General features: G+C 42.3%; 2 protein-coding genes across 3 annotated transcripts in view; one reads left to right on the top strand and one right to left on the bottom strand.

Moving 5' to 3' along the window:
• Positions 1 to 127: 127 nt before the first annotated feature.
• LOC310910662 (retinol dehydrogenase 12-like) lies at positions 128 to 7,634 on the top strand. The gene is made up of 7 exons (XM_083863570.1): positions 128 to 237; positions 851 to 969; positions 1,765 to 1,920; positions 2,182 to 2,286; positions 2,757 to 2,966; positions 4,779 to 4,968; positions 6,106 to 7,634. The coding sequence occupies exons 1-7, from the start codon at positions 158 to 160 to the stop codon at positions 6,206 to 6,208; spliced, it is 963 nt and encodes a 320-aa protein (XP_083719696.1). The 5' UTR covers positions 128 to 157; the 3' UTR covers positions 6,209 to 7,634.
• A 1,731-nt stretch (positions 7,635 to 9,365) lies between these two features.
• ZFYVE26 (zinc finger FYVE-type containing 26) overlaps positions 9,366 to 22,733 on the bottom strand; it is a 46,895-nt gene continuing 33,527 nt past the window's right edge. For both annotated transcript variants that reach the window (XM_083863568.1, XM_083863569.1), the window contains exons 30-41: positions 21,790 to 21,911; positions 21,482 to 21,702; positions 20,744 to 20,891; positions 19,420 to 19,629; positions 18,384 to 18,599; positions 16,252 to 16,449; positions 15,750 to 15,952; positions 14,773 to 14,914; positions 14,162 to 14,221; positions 12,714 to 12,896; positions 11,874 to 11,918; positions 9,366 to 10,808 (exon numbers count right to left, since the gene is read on the bottom strand). In XM_083863568.1, coding sequence (XP_083719694.1) covers positions 10,599 to 10,808; positions 11,874 to 11,918; positions 12,714 to 12,896; positions 14,162 to 14,221; positions 14,773 to 14,914; positions 15,750 to 15,952; positions 16,252 to 16,449; positions 18,384 to 18,599; positions 19,420 to 19,629; positions 20,744 to 20,891; positions 21,482 to 21,702; positions 21,790 to 21,911 — 1,958 coding nt within the window. In that variant the 3' untranslated portion in view covers positions 9,366 to 10,598. The remainder of the gene's footprint in view (positions 10,809 to 11,873; positions 11,919 to 12,713; positions 12,897 to 14,161; positions 14,222 to 14,772; positions 14,915 to 15,749; positions 15,953 to 16,251; positions 16,450 to 18,383; positions 18,600 to 19,419; positions 19,630 to 20,743; positions 20,892 to 21,481; positions 21,703 to 21,789; positions 21,912 to 22,733) is intronic.

Genomic DNA, 22,733 nt, shown 5'->3' with positions numbered 1-22,733 from the left:
GGGCGGGCGGGCGGCCCCTCCCGGCGGCGGGGTGTGTCTGTACAGCCGTGGGCGGGCGGGGTGGTGGCCGCGGGCGGGCCCCGCGCGGGCAGAGGCGGGTCCAGGGGCGGGCCGTACCTGAGGGGAGCCGTGCGCGGGTGTGGAGCCGCCGGCAGCGATGCTCGACTGCTGGGAAGCCGCGCTGGGCGCCGCCGTCTCCGTCCCCGTCCTGCTGTTCGTGGCAGCGCCCTACATCAGGTGCGTCTCACCGAGCGCAGCCCCCGCCCCTCGCCTGCGTTCAGCCCCGCGGGGCGGCGCGATTCGTGTCTGTGTGTGTGTCTGTCTGTGTCTGTGTCTGTCTCTGTGTCTGTGTGTCTGTGTGTGTGTGTGTGTGTGTGTGTGTGTGTGGCGGGAGTGCGGACAGCGGGAGTCCCGCCGTACAGCCCGCGCTGGCTCGGGAGCTGTTCAGGCCGCCCCAGCCCCAGCCGGTGGCGCTGCCGGGCCTGGCTCAGCCCGGGCTCGGGGCTGGCTCAGCCCCTGCTCATCCCGGGCCGTTCCCCGGGCTCGGTCCCGGCACCGGCGCGGCGGACCGGCAGGGGGCGGGGCCCGCATTCTCCTCAGCGGGCGGTGGCGCGGCCCATTGGCCAGAAGGGCCCGGGGCGCGCGGCGGCAGCCAATGGGAGCCGTGGCTCCACTTGACGCAGGGGCGGGGCGGGGCCCGGGAAAGCGCGGGGAATGGGGGCGCGTTCCCGCTGCACCGGGCACCCCCGGCCGTCACTGCCCGGGGCCGAGCGGGGATGCGAACCCCGGGCTCTGGTGCCCAGCCCCGGCCCCCCAGGGGGCAGAGGTGACCGGTGCTCCCCTCTCGCAGGCGGTATGTCGCCGGAGGACGGTGTCAGTCGGCAGCGAGGCTGGAGGGGAAGGTGGTGATAATCACAGGAGCCAACACGGGCATCGGCAAGGAGACCGCCAGAGACCTCGCGCAGAGAGGCAAGTGCAGTCTCGTCAGGGGACATCCCTGTGCGGATGGGGTGGCTGTGCCTGGTGTCAGGAGTCCCTTTTCTGCACCTGAGGAAGACGTGTTGTAGGCTTATATTGCAGTAAACGGGATTCCAGAGTTACTGCAGATGAGCCAAGTGCTGTTCCTTCAGGGGCTGTGACCACTGAGATGCAAGTTCCCAGATCCTCAACTGTTTTCACTGCTTGGACTCTAAAAATGTGCCTTGGGGACATGAAAATGCTTTGCACTGCAGCTGATTCCAGAGGACTGGGGGAGTTCCTAGACTCTGCTTGTATGAAGCTGGGAAATGCCACAGATCCACAACTGTGTTTTAGTTATTCGTGTTTCAGGCTAATTTGATGTAAATGTTATTTGGGTAACTGGTAAGAAGATTAAATTACCTGTTCACAGTCCATTTAGAAATTACTCTGGCTGGAATCCATCACCTTTGTGCTCTTGGCTTGATGTTCCCATTATAGAGGCAGATACAACCCTATCATACCAGTGTTGTTGTGTGCACTCCTGACCTGGGACAACCTGGACAGAAGCACTTAAGATGTGATTTGCCTGGCCTGAGAGCATCTTTCAGCTGGATTGTAGCTCACAATTGACTGGGAAAGGCTTTGTCCCTTCCAGCCACCCCCAAGTGATGTCAGTTCCCCAAAGAAACAATACATTGTTTAATTGCTGTGCATGGTCAGCCTACTTATCATAGCCTTGATCATCCAGCGTGCTCCAGTGATCTCAGTTTCTGTTCCTGTTGTTCCCCCCTCCCCTCCTTGCAGGTGCAAGGGTAATTATTGCCTGCAGAGACATAGCAAAGGCAGAAGCTGCAGCCAGTGAAATCCGAGCTGAGACAGGGAACCAGCAAGTCATTGTGAAAAAACTGGACTTGGCTGATACAAAGTCCATCCGGGAGTTTGCTGAGAACTTTCTTGCAGGTACAGTCTCTAGATTCTTCTTTTTAGTGAGAATATTTTACAAAGGACTGCTGTCTGCTCTTCTAACCATTGCCAAATCCCTGGCCTGCTTGTCTCTTGTGTACTGTGGTTCACAGCAGGGGCTGGTCAGAGGCCATGAGCTGGAGATGTATCCTTTTTTTAAGGTGATGTGGCTGCAAGTCAGACAGCAAGGGGTGACTTGTGCTACCTTCTTGTTTGCATTCTGTTTCCTTGTTTAAGGATGTCTGTTGTTTCTTGCAGAGGAGAAGAAACTCCATGTTCTCATTAATAATGCTGGGGTAATGTTATGCCCTTACTCCAAGACTGCTGATGGCTTTGAGATGCATCTGGGAGTCAATCATCTTGGTAAGGCCAGTGGAATCATGTTTGCACTCAATATGGAATCACAGAATTGTCAGATGGTTTGGGTTGGAATTGCTCTTAAAGATCATCATCTTCTAACATCAACATCTGTTGCAAAATGCCAAAGGAAAATCCTGCTTTTAGATTTTCTCTTCCTCATTCTTCCTTTTACAGGAAGAACGGAGGGCCAGAGTCAGACTTCTGGCAATGCCTTGTGATGGATTTGCATGTCGTGGATCCAGTTTAAGTATCAGTACATGTTACCTGGGACATTTTGAAATGTATGACAGTTCCAGCATTTTGAAGATGAGGAGCAGAATTCGAAGGCCCCGGATAAGTGTAGATGTTAATTCGGGGGAATTTAACAGAAATTTTCTTTTTCCTTCACTTGAAATAAGGGCAGCAGTAGGATCCCACATACAAGCAAGCAGGGGAGCCCTTCCTAGAAGGATGACCTTTCATCTCCCCCCTAGGTCATTTTCTCTTGACTTTCCTCTTGCTGGAGTGTCTGAAGCAGTCTGCCCCATCCCGCATCGTGAACGTGTCCTCGCTGGCCCATCACGGAGGGCGAATCCGCTTCCATGACCTCCAGGGGGAGAAGAGCTACAACCGTGGCCTCGCCTACTGTCACAGCAAACTGGCAAACGTGCTCTTCACCCGGGAGCTGGCCAGGAGGCTGCAAGGCAAGTTCCCCAGGCAGGTGGGGTGTTTATCTGCTTGGCTTTCTGAGCACCATGGATGGGGAGAGTGGATTGAAGAAAGGGCTGCAAATTGTCTATACAGAAATTGAATGGTTTGAGGCAAATGTCACCGAGAGCTCTTTGCAGGAAGAAAATATCTCCTGTCTATGGAACCAGGAGACTTACAACACAGATTGTCTTTACAACAACAGAGTAGAGGAATTTAGTAACTTGGCACAGTTGAATGTATCTCATTTTTCTTTGGTGCTTGTCAAAAACTAGCTGCATCCACACACAGTTGTGGTATGTGGGTGGAAGCTGAAAACAGCTACAGTTGCAGTCTCCAATAGAAAAGCTACTGCACACTGCTTAAGGGTGCACATAACCTTAAAGGTTGGTGGCCTGTAGAACAAGCATAAGATTAAACAGCACCTTGTAAGTCACATCATCTGCCACAGTGTCTTCCCCAGCAAATTAGTATTAGAATAAATCAAGAGAGGCAGGTGTTCTCAAAAGCCTGATGGAAACTGCTGCTGGTTGAGCACTCAGACCCTCTAGCACTTTTTTTTTTCAGGAGGCACATAATGACTCCTGTCTTAGAAGGGAGCAGGGAATGCTCCAGTGCCATGGATGAGTGGTTTAAACTGCTTCAAGAATCACCATTAAAGGTATTAGCAGAAGTGTTTCTAACCTGATGTCACAAAAGTGTGACTTAACAAAGTTCGATGGCAAGGTTCACGCTGTTACGTGGAAGACACCTACTAAGGAAAACTAATTTAGAATTGAGTTAGAATGATTCCCACAGGACTGGAAACACACTATGTAAGGAGCCTCCTGTTGAATCATGAGGCTCAGCATGGAGCCCTGCCCTGTGCTTTTTAAACTCCTTAGGGAGCCTAGGTGCAGCTAGGTCTGGTTTTAGTCTCTGACTTCGATGATTTATATGGAATGGAATTATCTTTACAAAGTTTATAATAATTTGTACTGAGTAGCTACGGTAATGTTTCCTCAGTATTAATTTAGCAATCAGTCACTTACCAAGGATTTGTTGCAAGCAAAGGGCCTCTTTGCCTTGGTTAGGGAAGACTCTCTTAGTCTCAGGTAAGAAATCTCAAACCTTGAGAGGCATCCCCACTCCAGAGTTACCTGCTGTGCAGTCCAGTTGCAATTTGAGCTGAGGTCCAGTTGGGCTCATCTAAAGGTTTGGTGTTGGTAAAAGGTCTCTGCCTTGAGGAGCAACCTGGAGAGGTGAGCCAGCTCAAGGGAAGATTGTCACCCTGCAGTCATATTGCCTAGCAGGGAGAGCTCAGACAAGGCTCACTTAGGCTGTAATATTTATGGAATGGAGTGGTTGGCTTGTATTCAAAGTGCATACAATGGGAAAGATAGACATGAGACTCAGTGCCTTACATACCTTAACAATCCACAACCTTATTTGTTCCTGGATAAAAGAGTATTGGAAAAGCCATGTGCTACTTGTGTTAACTGCCTGATGGGTGTTCCAAGTTCATGGGTGCTGATACTCACTGGCCTCTGTGGGTTTCCTAGCGGAGTTTTGGCCCGTTTATGGCTCAGATCTTTACTGTCTTTGGAGCCTCTACCAAATTACTGCTGATTTGGCTAAGAGGTCAAGTGTATCCATCACATTCAGCATGCAGTAACTGCAGAAGACTTTACTTACTCTCTGTATCCAAGTCTGGACTCCTCCTTTAAGTTATAGAATATCTATAGGTAGAATGGAAGAGTCGATTACCCTTCTTTTAAAGAGACTTTGATCCATGCATATTTGTCCTGGACTACTTTATTTTGCCATAGGCACTAAAGTCACAGCAAACGCTCTCCATCCCGGTTCTGTCTCTTCTGAACTGGTCCGGCACTCATTTGTAATGTCTTGGCTGTGGAAGATTTTCTCCTTCTTCTTGAAGTCACCTTGTGAAGGAGCTCAGACCAGTATCTACTGTGCAGTAGCTGAGGAGCTGGAGTCTGTGACAGGACAGTATTTCAGGTGGGTGCAAGCTGATGAAGTGATACTCTGTGGAAGGCAACTTCATTGGCTGGGGAATATGGGACTTTTTCTTTACTCCCCCTCACATGCGTGCTGTTGGAGTCATTGTATCTTTGCAGAGCTTTCTTCTTGTGATCTGTGACCAGATTAATCTCTGTAATGACATCGCCTGATCTTCATTTGGGAGTTTGTGCCATCCTAATCAGACTTGAATATATAAATAGACATCTTAAGTCTTCCTTGGATGACTGTCTTGGGATAAAAATGTAGCATTGATGTCCTGAAGTACAGAAACCTGGTGGAATTTGACCTCATTTTAAAAAAAAGGAGTTTTGGACAGGGTGGGAAATGAGAAGCTTCAACACTAATTCACAATTTACATTGGACTAGCCTAGAATCCTTTCTACTTTCCAGGCCATAGACTATAAAATGCAAGTGTAGACATTAAGAATTTGCACGCCAGAGTGAGACAGGTGTGAGTCCACCAGTCATTTCAGGAATATTAAAGACTCCATCTATAAACACTGAACTGAATGGAAAACTTACAAGATGCTATTTCCTCTGTGCTCTTAAACTTCCAAGTTATTGCAGCATTACAGCTGAGAACACAGGGCCTCTTTTCCAGACTGACTGCTTTTTGATTGCAGGAGCTGAGAAGACAGTTCAGACAATAATGAAAAAGGGGGTGACCATACATGGTTATTACAGTGTTATTATTCCTGGGCATATGGTGGGATAAATAGTTCAGAATGAAGGGCTGTCCGAGTGACTTTCTTGCACTGTTTGTTAGGAAATGTGCTCCTGAAGAAGCTTGGTTAGAGTTTATAACCCTTTTTAGTGCTACTAATGAGAATACACTGGTTTCTTTAATAGTTGAGATGACAGATAGAGCTAGACTTACTTGCCAGTTCTTGGTGCCAGTGGGAGAGATTCTTCCCTAGCTAGTTGGAAAGAAATCTTCTCATGGTGGCTTAGCACCAACCCTTACTCCTTTGCTGGATAGCCTCCCACTGTTCTTGAACTGGTCTTGAGGTAAAGTGATAGAGAGAAACTCCCTAATCTTAACAGACATTTCAGTCTACTAATATAGATGTAGATCTTAGACTTGAAAGAACAAAAATAATGTTTTTATTACAGTGACTGCCAGCCAGCGTATGTATCTCCACGTGGTCGGGATGATGAGACTGCAAAGAAGCTCTGGAGTGTAAGCTGTGAGCTCCTTGGCATCCAGTGGGACTGAGGAGCACCAAGAGTGTCCCTGGCTGGGCCTAGCAATGCTTCTCTGGGGAACAGCACTGCTGAGAGACCTCAAGAGTAGAATGCTGATACTTCAGCTGCCCTAAGGATGGCATAATTTGAGTTTCCGGAATATTACATTTAAGGATTGAGATTTGTAAGCAATCAGTCCCTCTTCCTAGCTGGAGAATTAGAGTGCTGATGCAGGGAACAACCTGCTTGTTACCACACACAGCAGCTCGAGGCTATGGTTCTCTGGCTTTAGAATAGAAAGGGAGGTTGTAGTCTTAGGTTTAGATTATGAAGTAACAAGGAATCACTTTAAATAAAGTTTGGTTGTTTTTTTTTTCGTAACAGCTATAGTAAAAAGGTAGGACTCTAAACTTATGATCTATGAGATTACTTTCAGTTCCTACCCTTTGAACTGGCAGAGCAAAAATACTTTAGGATATTAGATTTTCTGCCAAGGTATGTAAAACAAATACTCTCAAGCACACAGAAACAGGTCCTGGCCTTTTTGTGCCAAGCATTAGGTAAAGTTTTTACATGGAATCACTTTCTCTGCACGCTCTGCAAGAAGCTGGACCTTAGCCACTGAGGTGTTTGGCCTACTGATTGCAGTGAGTTAACTGAGGGTTGGCAAATCTTCCAAGAACCCAGGTTTTGGTGCAAGTGACTAGGAGGTTAAAAGCTGCAGGAGGGCTGCAATTGTGCACAGGCAAGTTATTAAAAAAATCAACATTTCTCTTGTGAAGCATTGAACAAAGACAGTGTAAAAGTAGTTACAGTAAATCCCCCAAGCTGCACTTTAAATGACTTTAGAACCTAGAAAAAAGAGCAGAATGAATAAGGAACATCTCAATCATGTTAAAAAATATTAAACAACTTCAGCTGAGACTTTAGCTTTAAATGACACCAAACTCTCTAGAGCTAAATAACTGAGGCAGGAGGCAGGACTATCTTGGTATTATGGTCAAGCTGGCTCCAGGACAGGAAGGTAAGACTTGCACACAAATCCTTGCATTTGTCTGCCCAGCAGTTACTGGTTGCCAAGGCTGCCAGCCTGCCCCTGCAGGACCACACAGCTTGCACTTCCACAAAGCAGCTGGCTCAGGCCACGTAGCACTGGGACTGCTCCCTTGGAACTCCAGTGCTACGTCAGTGCAAATTGCTGGAGTGTGATCCATAATCAGAGATTATTTCTGAAAGAGTTAAGCAGTCAGAAACCAAGTGCCACAGCTCATAGGATTATCTTCTGCTTCTGAAAACCTGCAAGTTTTTGGACTTGCATATGAGCCTGCCACGGTGACCAACTGCCAGTTTTGGAAAACAAATGTTAATTTTAATTCTTCCTGTCTGGATGCTATCTATGCAGATCAGTCCTGTGCTACCTCTGAGCAATAATAAATAAAGCCATTTTCCCTTTACAACAGGACCCTGTATCTTCTTTCAGAAATGTTGAATCCGTTTACTTGGTGTTGCTGTTATCTGGACCTACCTCACTAATGTAGGGAATTCAGTCCAGGTAACATTTTAAAAAGTCCCTTTGTGTTTCTCCCTGTCACTCCACCTTTTTTTTTTCCCTCCCTCTTTATGCTTCATCCCAATTACGAAGCTAAATCCACAACTCTAATGTAGCAGTAGACTGTTACCTACCACTGGAGCCTTGGCTTGCTTTCTCTGTGTCATTCTCTGATCTTGAGAGTGGCTTCAGGAGCAAGAGAAACCATTTCTTAAAAAAGCAGAAAGGTGTCTTTGGTGTGAAATGTTTTTGCCTTTGCAGGTCAATGCTCTTCTCAAAGTATGATTGTAGATTTAACATAAGATGTGTTAAATAAACATTTCCATAGACATACATCCACTCTCTTTGACCTTGAGCAAGTAATTTATACCTCTCAGCTGATCTGTAAAAAATGAGGAAACTAAAGCTCATTTAGCTGTCTCAAAGGGAGGCTTGTAAGGGAGAGTTAGATTAACTTGCAAAGCTCCCTGAAGAGGATTACTGAGTACATGTAATGCATGAGGCTGAACTGCCTAGGCTACCTAGCTGCTGAGGGGACTAATAAAGATGTGAAGTTCCAGTCGATCTAAATATTGAGGATACTCAGTAACAGATAAATTTGTCATGACAGAACAATTATCCCACTGCTAATTACTCCACTAAGCATAGCCAAAAGCAAAATGCAGATCTAGAAAGACCCCTAGCTCTGCTGCGATAAAAAATAAACTGAAAATACATTAACAGTCATAATACTTTATTTTTTTTAAATTGTAAACAAACCTTGGTCAGTAACAGAGAAATTCTTTTAAACTGGCAGTATTCAATCCCTTTTTCCTGCTCAAAAATTCAAAGCCCCTTGATAATTGCACTATTTATGACACAAGGTAATTAATCAGGGTCAAAATTCCAGTTCTGCTGGTACGAGAAAGATCCCTACGATTCCAGGTTAAGAACATCAAATTACAACAAACACTATATAAAGTGCATCAGGTACAGTGCAAAGAGGTCAGGAAGAAAGGCAGGTATGGAACTGACAGGTCTGCATGGCAAACTCCACTCTCAGTGCTCTCTGCAGCTGAAGGAACTCGAGCAGAACAGGTGGTGTTAGAGCACTGCAGATCTGGATACCCACACAGAGTAAAATCTCCTCCCCATAATCAGAGATTTAAAAATGACTGAAGCCAATAGGTAGTGTCACATTTTAGGATTAGTCTGATGGCTGTAAGCTGATAGAAAGCTACGTCAGTCTTGCCAAGGAAACAAAAGCTTTCATTAGTACTGCTCGCTAATGAGATAACACAAATCTGTGGTCAGGGGATTCTGAAAGCTGTATGTGGTCATTTCAGCTCTAGTGAGCAGAGCAGAGCACCTCCAAAAAGAGGTGTTTGTGTCAGCTCTTGAAACCTTGAAAAAGATGGACCAAATTATTTCCAACACCATGGAAGTCTGTTCTTTCGTTACAGTGAGCTTGGGGATTGTGCAAAACTCTTACTTGACAGTCTCAATATTTTCTGTACTAAAACTATTTACAATTACACTTCAGAAAACTGGTTGGTTTTTAGATGTAAACAACTTTTTAATGAGAAAGTGAATTAGTTTTCCTGCTCCTTGTGCTGAAATACATGTAAACAGCAAACACAAACTCTTGTGGAAGGTCATGTTTTGTTTTGTTTGTTTTTTTTGGTTCTACTACTGCCTACCACATTCCTGCCAGTTTCTCATGTCCCAATACTAGTTGCAGAGAAGCAGCTACTTTTTTTCAGCATCTCTGAACACAGACATTACACAAAGATTGCTGCTTTTTTCATAAAACTGATTAACCTAACACTTCCAGAGCAAAATCCATCAATACAGGGCATGTTCACCTTGGTGTTCTATTGTACTTGACAGGGACAAATAGTCCTGGTAACAAATAAATAAATGCATCCCTATGTGACAGGGATACAGACCACCTGTTTAATTTTGCCACGGCTTGCTCTATCCTTATTCTTTGCTATACCTGATGAAAATCTGTGGAAGTTTACTGTCAGCTATTCAGTCATAAAGCTGCATCACAATGATTTATTGGGTATTACTGTAGTAAGGAAAGAGGCACGTGGTTTTTCAACTCTTTTAAAGGCTTATTTTCCCTTTATACTCCCCTTACAGGATATGCCCTTTGTAACTTCATTCATCTAGTTGGCACTAGCCCAAGTGCCACACCTATGGCACACATCACACAGTGTGACTGGTAGGTACAAATCTGCCATAAAGAATCAGTTCCCACCTTTTCAAACAAACTAAAAAAACCTGGGTACATTGTACTAGTGAGGGGGATAAAAAAGAAGTAGCAATGATTTGTCTAGAGGCTTAAAAAAAAAAAATCTCTGAGTTTTAGTCTTCGTAACAGAAGAACTCTCCAATCTTGGAAATTTTACAGGAAACATCACAAAAATTTTATACTCTAGGCTACATCAAGTTGATTAAAATTTTTCTGTCCTCTCTATATATGTTTTCTGGATTAAAAATAAAACACATATTATTAAGTTCAGTGCTTTTCAAAAAATATCAACCTTCCAAAAATTAAAAAACAACAAAACCCAAAAACTAAAGCCAGAAACAGAACTGCTCTCTTCCATACATCTAAATCCTTGCTTGTTCAGTTTGAAACTGCCCCTCTCCCCCCATTGAAAAGAGAGCCAAAAAACACCCTGAGGTAGTGTTTGTCAAAATACAGGACTGGCACTTGTAATTTAGTTCCCTTCCTTTCACCAGAGGCACATTAGCAGCATCCATTTGCCACTGACATCAGGCAACAGAGTTCCACTTTACCTAGAGGCTGCTGAACCAGACACCTTCGAGCTGTCTTGAAGCCTTCTCCTTCATCAGTACGACGGCGAACGTCAGTTCCACGTTACTTCCTCGTGCCCTGGGGGAGGCGATTCCTCCCCTTGGGCTGGTGCACGGAGAGCCACTGGGCACAGATGGCCTTGACCACGTCGTCGCCGCTGCTCTCGGCCAGCTGCCACACGTGCTGGACCAGCTGCACCGCCCGGCCCTTCTCCTGCCGCACCGACACCAGGTACGCCGAGCGCAGCTTGTTGCACAGCATGTAAGCCTGGATCTGAAACAGAGGCAAGCAGAGCTGGGTCAGAAAAGCTGCAGCAAACTCATGGACAAGCTTAAGCGAAGACTCGGGAAATACCCAGTTTAGAAGCGTGTCATATAAGGCAGTAGCACCACATTGTCAAACAGAGCATGGCATGAAGTGGATCCCAGTAAAAAAAGATGGGCAAACAGGTGTATTTTATTAAGTTTGTGTCTTGTAGACACTTCTTTACTGTATGACCGTGAAATTAGTATCAGGAGTCCTATCTCGTGCATTAATTACAGTATCCTCATAGCAAAGAGTCTGAATCTGTAATTTTCTTCCACTGCTGGTTCTAGAACAACTCCCATCATTCAGTGATAGATCTTACAAAAAAGCAGAATTAAAAGTCGATTTTTCAATCTGCCTACAACAGTGAGTTTGTCATTCAGAACAGACAGAGGACTGTCACAAACCTTTGGATTTTATTCCCAGTTATGTCACTCAGGATCTACAACGATCCCCAAATCCTGAGTCACAGCCACTTCTGTGAACAGGCATCTACAGTTCTCCATTGGCTTGGCTAGCTGGTATGAAAGCCAACAAAGAAATAAACTAGTTTAGGCTTCATTTCCTCTAAGAGAAAAAGTCTAGCAGAAGCTGGAGAAATTTTATCATTTAACTGTTCAATCACCACAGAAACAGTATAATCCTCAAACAATAAGCTGAAGTGGTCATCATTAGCTGTCTGCCATTACTAGAAATGTACATGCACGTATGCGAAAAGTTGAATAACAAAACCAACAAATCCACTAATGTGCCTTTCTGAAATACTTTTCCTCTCACTCTAACAAAGTCCAGCCCTCACTCAGAGGGCTCCCAGGGAACTAATATGGATAGTCCCAGTTGGTACCTGTATGTCACAGCTTTACAGTCACAAACACTGTGGCTTTGAGGAATTCACAATGATTTCTACAATCTAGGAAGTAGCCTTCAAAAATCTTATTTGCATGAGGATGAGAGAGAAGACAGTGAAAAAGAGCCTGCAAGCTGCAGACCAAGACTGTGCTGTTTAGTTCTTGCTACTGTGCTTTTACTTACCTTGTTCTCATCACTGTCCATATCCTGAATCAGATTATCAAGATCCTGTATCCAAAGAAGGGAAAAGGTGTTCACATTTAAAGTGGTAATAGTCGGCAAAATTTTAAGCCATCAGGGATCAAACCCCTGTGGACAGACAGGCCTGAGATCACAGCAGGTGTTTAGACTGTCCTAACTGCAAGAGTTGCAGAAAATATAAATAAATACTAATTCCAAGTCTTCCCTTTACCTACAGGTTTTCCAGCCTGCCATCTCTGGGGGTATCCCTGGAGAATGCTATGAGTCTCATGGACATGGCTTGTGTTGCATGAAATTAATTTGTAAGTTAGTAGGAGTTACCCCATGGCCACCCTGACACAAAGAGTGGACTGCATCCCCTAATCTAATTGATAGAACTAGCACAGTGGATCTCTTCCTTAACTGGGATGGAAAAAATACTGTGGTAGGCAAAGGGAATCACAAAATTGGCTCCTATGGAGGCAGGAGGTTTCTGCCTCCACACATCCTCTGTGTCAGCCAAGGAAGCCTCACTGAAGGGAACACCTCCTGCTGCAATCAGCAGCATCTGACAGGATCTTGTGAAGGAAATGTTCTGTCCTCCCCATGGGTATCCATTTGGGAAGTGCAGGGTAGGACTGCTATAGCTATTTATGGTTTTCTCTCAAGAGTATCTCGCACAAGGCAAACCATGCACTCCCATCTTTAAACTATGCCCGTAGTATGGAGCTGGGACCTCCAAAGGACTCACTAAAAGAGCAGTACGGGCACCAGACTTCTCTGTAGCCTGTACTGTGTACATCCTTTTTACTTCAAAAGGGACACAATGCAGGATAGAATTACCTCAGCAGGAATGTTTTTGAACTCATTTAGACAGTTTAGGATAATGTTATCCCCATCATTTTTTGCTGCCACTCCAGACTCATTGACACACTTCAGGAGCTGCTGGATCTCACTGTACTTCTGCTGCTTCACCAGCTGCTTGGCCACTTTGCTGTACACTTCTGTAGCCTCCAGCTGGAAGTCCTAGAGGTAGTTGGAACATCAGAGCAACATGGTCAATGTTCTCAGCAGGTTTCCTCAGAGGGAGTCTACACAACTGAGACAGTCTCTCCTAAGGACTAAAATACCACACCACACTCCAAAAAGTCAAAGCTGTTTTGGAAGCCTCTGATTCTCAACTCACCACGGCTCAGGGTTGACTTAAAAGGTTTTTTTATGACCAGATTGTAAAAATCAATCCTGCTTAAGAGCAAGAGTGCTGTTACTACCTTCTTTTCAGGAGTGGCAAAAAAATCAGTTTTACTTCTTCAGGTAAAAATCTTTCCTAAATCCCTACCTACCTCTCCCTCACTTAGCATGTTCCCACTGTATTTCTCCAGCCCTCCACCAGCAGTCACCCTTTGGATACCCCAAACAGGAGGCAATTGACCATCATACACCATCCACATGCAGGAAGAGATGATAAAAGTTGTGATCTGATCCTGCAATGAGTAAGTAAAGAAAAAAAAAAAGGATGGAAATGGTAGTGATAGGCATCTGGACTTGCTGCTCCATTTTTACTGGAGGTAGTGGCTGCTGCTGCTGCTTAGAAGTGCTGTTTTTCTAAGGCTCTCCATCTCCCTACAAACAGGAGTTCTGCCTTGTACATCCTGACCTGAAAGAAGGAGCAGGGCCTGCCACATCATAAATACTCTTCTAGTGTTCCACCTCTGTCCAAAGATGCCTTACTCGACTGCATGGGACTATATGGAGGAGAAACACTCAGAAGACTTTAGAGGTTCATGAGCTATGCTGACTGATAATCACTCAACTTCTACCCAGACATGAGGAATGAGAGGTCCTCAGTGAGACTTTCCAGTTAATGAATTTTTCTCTCAAATCAGGAGAACAGAACAGAGAGCCCTGGCCTCATTTATTCACTGTCTTTGCATGACTGTCTTGAACTGCAGAGAGCTACCACAGGAGAGGTCTCTATACACATCTATGATTGTGGTTTACCAGAGTTAAGACACTGAACAAGGCGCAAGGCAAAGGAAAAGCTGTACTTCATTCCTTTGTAGGATCCAATTACTCTAAAAATGTCCTACTGAAAACAGCATCTTAATTTCTTTACCAAGCTTACACAAGTACATGGTGTAAGACTTAAACTTGTGACTTTTCTCTCAACAAGTTTTTATTTGGGGGGAATTAAAATACCTTTGGGGGAAAAAAGGCTTTTATTTAAATAATTGCTGCTTTCAGGAATTACTTTGTAATAATATTGCTTGTTATATCAAGTTTTTCCATACCTGGAGAACTCTAAATGCAATCCCAAACCCCTCCTCAATGTTTTTGCCTTCCAATATGACCTGAAATGAGAGGCATAGACAAGTCTGGGAATGCACATTCCTTTTTGATTATGTACAGTTAAATAATATTAATGCAAATCCAGATTTTGCTCAGAGGCCAAAAGAAAATGCATTACTCCAACAGAAACCAGCACCATCCCAAGATGTACAGCAAATTATAGAGTCTGTTGTCACACACTGCTTCCCTGTGGGATATTAGGCAATTTACAGATGGAGATGAGCCAAAGTTAACAATGGTTAGAATTATAGCATTATTTGCCTTGCTTCCAAACATAATGGGATGCACAGTCAAAAGGAATATCACTATTTGTATTTTGGATGCTCTGCCTCTGATAATTTGAACTTTGAGGAGATGAGCTCCAAGTTCTCACATGTTCTCTGCTACTTTGAAGAAAAACATGATTTTTTGATAAATGATGGGTTGCATTCATGCATAAGTAATCTGCCCATAAAAATACAATAAACTGCTCCAATCATCAAATGCTTCAACCTGCATTACAAGTTAGTATTGTTGATGAAAAATAGACTGTGTTTAAAATAGCAATTAGTACCTTGCAAGCAACATCCATTTTCATGTTATTGTTTCCAAAGAGTGTGGGCAAGGAGGAATCTGTCACTTGAGAGGCTCCTGAGCTCTCACACTGATGCAAGAACTTTGTTACTTCCATCTGCAGATCAACTGTATTGATGTGCCTAGATAGTGAAAAAAATCTGACTTTATTTTCTAATAGGGAAAGTGTCAATTATTATTTATAGGAACTAATTTCTTCAATACCTTTCAAAAGAAGGCATAATTATTTTGGTTGCTTTTTGACTTTGTCCATTGCACAAGTCTGCAACAATATTACTTTTCAGATCTGTGCACTTAACATGCATCACAAGCTGAAGCTGAGCAATTATTCACATTATTTCAAAAAAGTGAGCCAGAGAAACTGGATCCTCAAATAAATATCTATTCCTGCTTTTTCACCTCATCACTCACACACCCCTCCAGGTGTAAGTTAACAGTCTAGCCTAAAAAAAAAGAAAGAAAAAAGCCTCTAAGAAAACCAAGATATAAAACCCCAAGTACAAGAGAGATCTGGCTAAATTTACACTTTGACTTTTGAATACAGGAATCCAGTTATCTCTGGTACCTACAGCTTGTACATAGTGCAGTGTTTTGAGTTAACCCCTGCAGACAGTGAAGCACTACAAAGCTGCTTGTGTTTGGGGGAGGAAAGGAAGAGAAAAATAAATAAAAACTTGTGGACTGATGTGTACTTGTCTATGCAGTGTAGGGTTCCTGTTTGTTTTTTAAATTAAAGGAGGGTAGTCTGATACACATACATATTTTTGGCAGAAATAAGTGCCCATCTCCTGGTTTGGATTGCTGAGGGGAAAAGTGATTGGAGTCCTACATTTTTAACTACATAAAAGCAGATTTGGGTCAGGGACATCAGTAAGTGTTAGCTAAACTAATAAAAGCTCTGAAGTCTAAAGCTTGAATTTCACCTCTCCTAAAACTTAGCTTCTTGTTTATAGATACCTCGACACATCTGTAGCAGACATTTTCTTCCGAAAAGTGCACGCCATTTTTTTCCTTCCTGAACTTCTTGAGACCTCCTGCAGATAGACTTTGAGATGGTCCTTGATCTTTAGAAGCCATGCCTGTTTTCCTCCAAGTTCAGTGTAAGACTTTGCTCCATGAGTGAAAAATCTAATGCAGGTCATTGCAGCACGGACATGATCCTGGAAGAAATGCACTCACCACTAAGATGGACCACAGGACACCACCTTCTGTAATCACTGTCTGCACTAAAGGGCTCACACAAAGCAGGCAAAGTTCTGTTTTCTTTAATACAATGTGCCAGATCCATGACATGGATCAGGTCAGATTTAGTAAGGCTCAGGCCTTTCCATGTTTTCTAAGACTGTTAAGAGGCAAAAATATACTTGTCCAGCACGCAGGTTTGGACTAAAGTAAATAACTCAAAATCTAACAGTATTCAGTATTTCATTGAAAGAGATGGCACTGTCCCTCAACTTACCTTCATGAACTGTTGCAGCTCATACAGAATATGGTAATAGTTCTTTCTTTGCAAGTATTTGCAGGCTGCAATCAAGTAGACTCCCCAGCTTTCCAATCCCGGATCAATGGTTTCCAGCAAGTTCTCTAACATATGCAGTTTTCCACTTTTGTAACTTGGAATGAAGATCCCTTCAATAAACACTTCTGATGGGGATTCCTACACAAACAGAAAGTAGCTTGAAGCAAAACCACTGTAGCTTATTTTCCTTATGTAATATAAAGGCATATTAAGTGACAGATCATAAAATTAATAAATAATTTAGATTGGAAGGGATTTCTGGGGATTATTTTGTTCAAAACCCCACTCAAAGAATGACTTCCAAGTTAGGTCCTGCTGCTCTGGACCTGTCCAGTCAAGTTCTGAGCATGACAAAGCAGAGTGATTCAACAATCTCCCTGTGGCCCTGGTCCTGTGTAAATATATGCACCAAAAAAACCCCAAAACAAACTCCAAACCTTTTTCATTATATCCAGTTGGAATTTCCCTTGCTCCCAATTGTGTCCACTGTCTCTTACCCTTTTACTGCACATATGAGATAAGCATGGCTCTATTTTCACTAAAATCACCCACTTGGTAGCTGAAAACAGCACAGTTTTCCTCTTGCCTTTTCTTCCAGCAGGAAAAATCTAACTATCACTCTCCTCAAGCATCAGGTGTTTCAGGCCCCTAGACACTTTGGTGGCCTTCAATTAGACTTGCTTCACTTTAACAGTGTGTTTTGTACTTGGAAATCCACACACACAGCTGTTCAGATGAAATCTCACAAGTAGTGACCTGAAGGGGATATTTACTTCCCTTGACCTCTTGACTGTGGTCTTGAAAATGCAGCCTCACACATGCTTCTTTCCACAGTGACATTAATATGTGCTAACAGGGCCACCACAAATGTTTTAAAGGCTTGATATGAAATTTTTGATTTTTTTTTTTTTGTATCTCAGAGTAAGATACAAGTGACAAAATCTGTGCACAAAAAGTGTATCCAAACAACCAACTACAAAATGTATAGTCAGAAGCTTAATACCGTAAAGCTTTAGGAGAACAAACCCTCCTCTCTGGTTTGTATGATTACTACCAGTTCCTTGTCCAAAACTTCCACATCAAATTGTCTATCTAGAATATTTTCCATCTGCTAATTAAGAGGTGAAATTATATCACCTACATTGTAAAAATATGCAACTTTTCTTTAAAAGCAGATTTAAACTGATGTAAAGGATATATTTTAACAGGTAATGCAATATGCAGATGACTATAAGAGCTTAGAATGACTGATGGTACAATGAGAGAGCAGAGTGGATAAGGCAACTCAATTTTCTATCACCAAACCTCATAACCAGATAATGAAAGTTGGTGTTTCAAGTTGTACATTCTCAGCAAGGGTTATTCCAAATAATAATAATAAAAAAAAAATCAGTAATTCAAACATGAGCACAGCAACTTAGAAAAGGAAACAAAGAAAACACCACATTTTCACAAGCCAGTGAGATATAATGGATTCATATCTCCAAAGAAGCACCCTTAATGTCTTAGTAAGAACCTGGAATAATTTCTAGATTTAATTGTAGTTTAGCACCAATAGAACTGTTTACTCCAGAAATACTTAAGTCCTCTTACATTAGGCAATTTCCTTAAGGGAGAGCTGGAAACCACATTTTAGGTTCCCTAGACTTCTGTCCTCGTATTCCCTTATGTTCCTAATAGTTACAGAAATGAAACATAGGTGATCTGATTCAACAAACAATACCACGAGATAGAGGCACAGGGATAGAGAGTAGTGTCTAGAATTCAAGATTTTCCTTCTCTCTTCTGAAGCCAATGACAACAGTCCCAGATTTTCCACTTTGTAGAAAAAAAGACAAAGCGCTGTTGATGCAGGACCTCTATAAAAGAGCCAAAACTGCACATTCTCTTCTCTAGATCTGTAAAGATCAATGTTGTTGCTCTGTCTCTTTGCATTCCTGTCAGTCACTGGATGGTTTGCATAAGAGCATTTGAGGAGCTCAGCAAACCCGCAGAAAACCACCCAAACGCTGCATGATGCCCATTGCTGTTTTTCAAATTTCAGTTTTGGTGATGAAAATTGAATTACTCACCTTATTTAACAAGTGAAGCAGTGCTTCTCTCATACAGTCATGCCTCATGTAAAAGCTTATTATTGCCAGATTAGTGCCATAACTATGTAAATAGAACAAGCACTCCTGATAATAGCTGTTGTGTTGAATCTTCCCCTCACACATCATCTCCAGAGACAGACTTCTTGTTCTCAGTGTTGCTTCAAGTTCCCTCAATGTGGCAAAGTAGTCATCATCCTGCCATTAACACAGAGAACCAATGATAGGTGATCAGCAAGAGAAAACCTTATTTTCAGATAGGTCTTATCTCTTATCTCAGCCCTGAAGCATTTCTGTTACTGTTGTTTTTAAAATAGGCATTGGTTGAGAGGGGTGAGAATCCAGCAATGCTTATTATAAACACTAGACTTGGAAACCTGCTATCACCAGATGTGCTGAATGTTGCTGTACCCAGCATAGCTGTTTCCAAGGACAGCTAGAAGGCTTACTTTAAGAAAATTCCAGTGTCAACAGCTACTTCAACAACCCAGTTCAAAGAGGCATTTTTATTCTCCTAAAAGATGAACTTGCATTATCACAATGCTGCAGTTACTTAGTACAAAAAGTAAATTTTTGGTACCTAATCAGAATTCCAAACCATTCAATAGTGTTTTTTGATGAGGGAAAGCATTTGAAAGTCTTTGAACTTCTGTAAAGCGACCAGAGTTTCAGTAGAAAAATTGCATCATTGCGGCATCATAAAATACTGCTGGGATTGAGTTTAGCTTCCTTAGACTGTAGTAACAGTACATTATCCAGTACAGCCTCTTTTCCCTCCACAAAATATATCCCAAATTGCTATAAAATCCTATGATCTGGTTCTCAGACACCACTTCAGTGTGATGAAACAGATAACAAATTTCTCAACAATATTCAGTTTGCTATACATAACCATGACAAAGAAGGAAAATAAACACCCAAACACCTGCTATTGTAACATACATTGCTACAAACTGTACTAAACCATCACTACTTGGCTTTGCCATAGCCCCTCAGAGCAGACAGGGAAGATCCTTACTGTGATGAGTACTGGCTTCACTGTGGACTCCAGGTACTGTATCACATCCTGGACCAGCCTTGAACCATTGTTCAGCTGGTTTAGATCCATGGGTGGCTTTAAACATCGGATAAACTTTTCTCTCGCTGAAGTTAAATTTCCAGCTTTAAGGCAAGCCATACCCCAGGCATGCCATGCTCCACCTGGATCCAATCCAGATTTTGTAGAAACCTAAATTAAAAATCATTTGTTAATATTACAACACAGTCCCAGTACAGCAAATAGGGAAAATGGCTTATCACACACAGTCTGTGATTCTGATCTTTCCTGTCCTAGAGCACATCTCTCATTAAAAACAAAAAAACTAAACAGCCATATGAAAAACCCATGCTGATTACTTCCACATTAGTGGCACAAAAGGCCAACTACCAAAACACCCATAATCTCCAAATGTGGAAGTATTTTTTATTGTATAAGTTTAAACTACTGTTTAACTGGGAAATTTCAGCTTGTGAGTTCTAAACCAGGACATTTTCACATCTGTTTTTCTAAAGCAGATGATTTTTACAGAGCAGAATTCATCAGATTTGTGGTTTTAAAAAAAGCAACAGAAGATGCTTCATGAACTGCCAAGATATTTTTTATGTCACACAACTTTGCTGATAAAATTTATTCCTGATTTTCTTTAGTAGACCTAAAGCTCTTTTAGCTGCTTTTAAACAAGAGCTATTTCTATTCAAATAGGTCATCTATTCTTGCTGTTTATTACTGCTTAACAAATCTTAATACTATTTGTAGTATCATAATCCTGTATTTAACAAAGTGCAATGCCATAAAAGAGAGTGATACAAAATCCTGGGAGCAGGATTAGACGATGATAAACCACATCAAAAGAGCTCTGATGTATAGATTTGCCAACATTGCTGATTTCCAAGTAAATGGCTGGGAATGACCAATGTCTGCTGTCAGATTACAGACAAATAGAATCTAACATTTAAGCTTCAGATAAAGTCCTGCCACAAAGGGTGTCTCACCCCTTCTACTGGCTGCAAGGTTCCTCCATTTAATGACTCCTTGCAGTAAGTCCATTCCAATCTTAACTGTACCAGGAAACAAGGCTGTTTATCCTTCCCTTCTGCAGCCTGCTCCACAGCAGGACTTTTCCATTTCAGAAATGTTTTCCAGTGTTCAGAAAATTAATTCTTTCATGTAAAGAAACTTAATCTCAGTTTGTAACTGTTTAAACATTGTCCATTTCACACATCACATCCATCTGAATTCAGGAGGGAGGAAAACAAAAGCCACTACTGAAGAATTAACACTGATATCCCTCCACTGGCATTACCTCGATAGCGAGCTGATAGTACTCTGCTTCCAAGAGCTGATTTCTCAATCTTGTTACTGCTGCTGGGAGAAGGATCTGATCCAAGGATGGCACTGGACGGTAGGCAGCAGCAACCAAAATATTCAGTACATCCACTTTGCTGATGTAGCTAGAGGTTAAACAAATACATATGCTTTCATTATTACCATACATTAAAGAACTTTATGTCAAAGACAATCCTTAGGCCAGTGGTTTCTAATCACCAGTACACCAGGTGTCTCTATCCATCATATCATCCCTGTCAGAGTATTTGTTATTGTTTGGGTTCCAGCTATATCTTACCAAATCAAAGCAGTACAAGTGAAATTTATATATCACACCTGCCACCTCAAGCTCTGTAGGACAAAACATTTGTAAGACAAAAAAAAGTGTAAAATGTTCATTCTCAGGAAACATAGGTTTAAAATCCTGGATTAAAATACAGATTGAAAGCAGATACACAATATCAGAAATAAAGTATGTGCATATCTTTGTGGATTATCTCCTAGTTAGAGAATTCTCTCAATAATTATTAAGTAGTCACATTACTTGAACTTCTCCTATTTGAACTTTCACATTATTCCTGCATTATGAAGTTCTCATTTAAACTGGTCCACAGTACAAACACAAAACAATCCTCCCACCTCCACTCCTCAATGAAAAAAGATAATGCTCTTGACAGTACCACAATACATCCTAGTGAATATCTGATTAAGTCACCTGTCACAGAGAGCTAGGTCCTGGCTCCTTCCAGCTTTTACAAACATCATTTTAGCACTGAAGAGCAATTGTTTCATGATGTCCATGAGGAGTCCAGCATCCACCTCAGGATTGGTGAGCCCTTGGGACAACTTGCAGCAGTGTTCTATCAGTTGGTGGCCACATACGATGCTGTCACTGTGCAGGCTAAGGATGGCAATACACAAGGAAGAGCTGGGAGCCTGACAATTTGAGGAAACACAGACAAATATAGGTATTGTGGTAGTTTTCCAGTGAACTGCTTATACCGGACTCTCTCCCGACCTCACCTGTTCATAATAAAATTCTCTGCGCACAATTTCATTCTCCTCTTCATTCAGGGAAAAAATCCATTCAAGATCAGTGGCCTTGGGTATTCGTACCACTGTGGAATATTCATTATTAGAAGTTTCTACAGCAAAAAAGAAAACACCAGGTAAAATCATTGCACAAGAAGCAACTAACCTAGCTACAAACACCTAATGCAGAACATTCCTATCTCTCAAAAAACAGTCATCTATAAATCCTCTCATTGTGCCATTTCCTGCCAGCACCGCATGTCCAGCACAGAAACATTTCCTCCCCTCAGCAAGCTGCCAAATTGTACCTAAACTTACTGTCACTGTTACCAAAAACCGGTTCCAGTAACATATATTCAAATGAGTTTTTAACTCTTATGCTACTGGGCATCAAGCACAGCTGCCTTCCCTCTTTATCCTTCCCTCAGGCAATTTATTAAATATTTCTGAGCTGGAAGGAAGTGGAAATATGAAAGCTGTGGGTTTCAGCTCAAAGGGGAAAATAAAAAAAACAGTTGTAAAAGGAAGGGTAAATTGACTTAATCACCTCTATTTTCTTTTCAAAATTCAGGTGATTTGACCATAGAGTCCATGAGCTTTAAGCCAAAAGATTCGAAGATGACCTAACTCCTAATGTTAAATTCTCTTTAAAAATAGTACTGCAGAAAACTGGAGTTCTGATCAAATGATTCAAGAAATATAATATCTGTGAAAAGTAGTTTTCTTTCCTCCAGATTAAGGAAATACTTGTAACCCAGAATAGTTATAAATCAAATACTGTCTGTCATCTGAGTGTAGCTGAGAGTGCACAAGACCTCTGATGCTCAAGTTTGTGATTGTGGTTCCAAAAAAAACCAGTGGCCAATCTCACAATGCCAAGAAATGGAGAATAATGACAATTTGCTACTCTTTCCCTGATCAGCTTCCTCTGGAAA

The sequence above is a fragment of the Zosterops lateralis genome (assembly GCF_965231275.1).
Source record: "Zosterops lateralis genome assembly, chromosome: 6".
Classification (NCBI taxonomy): Eukaryota; Metazoa; Chordata; class Aves; order Passeriformes; family Zosteropidae; genus Zosterops; species Zosterops lateralis.
This window is presented reverse-complemented; position numbering and strand designations above follow the sequence as displayed.

Coding starts and splice junctions, on each gene's coding strand:
- LOC310910662 (XM_083863570.1), top strand. CDS start 158: ATGCTCGACTGCTGGGAAGCCGCGCTGGGCGCCGCCGTCTCCGTCCCC. Junction 238..850: donor GTGGCAGCGCCCTACATCAG/GTGCGTCTCACC, acceptor CCCCTCTCGCAG/GCGGTATGTCGCCGGAGGAC. Junction 1,921..2,181: donor TGCTGAGAACTTTCTTGCAG/GTACAGTCTCTA, acceptor TGTTTCTTGCAG/AGGAGAAGAAACTCCATGTT.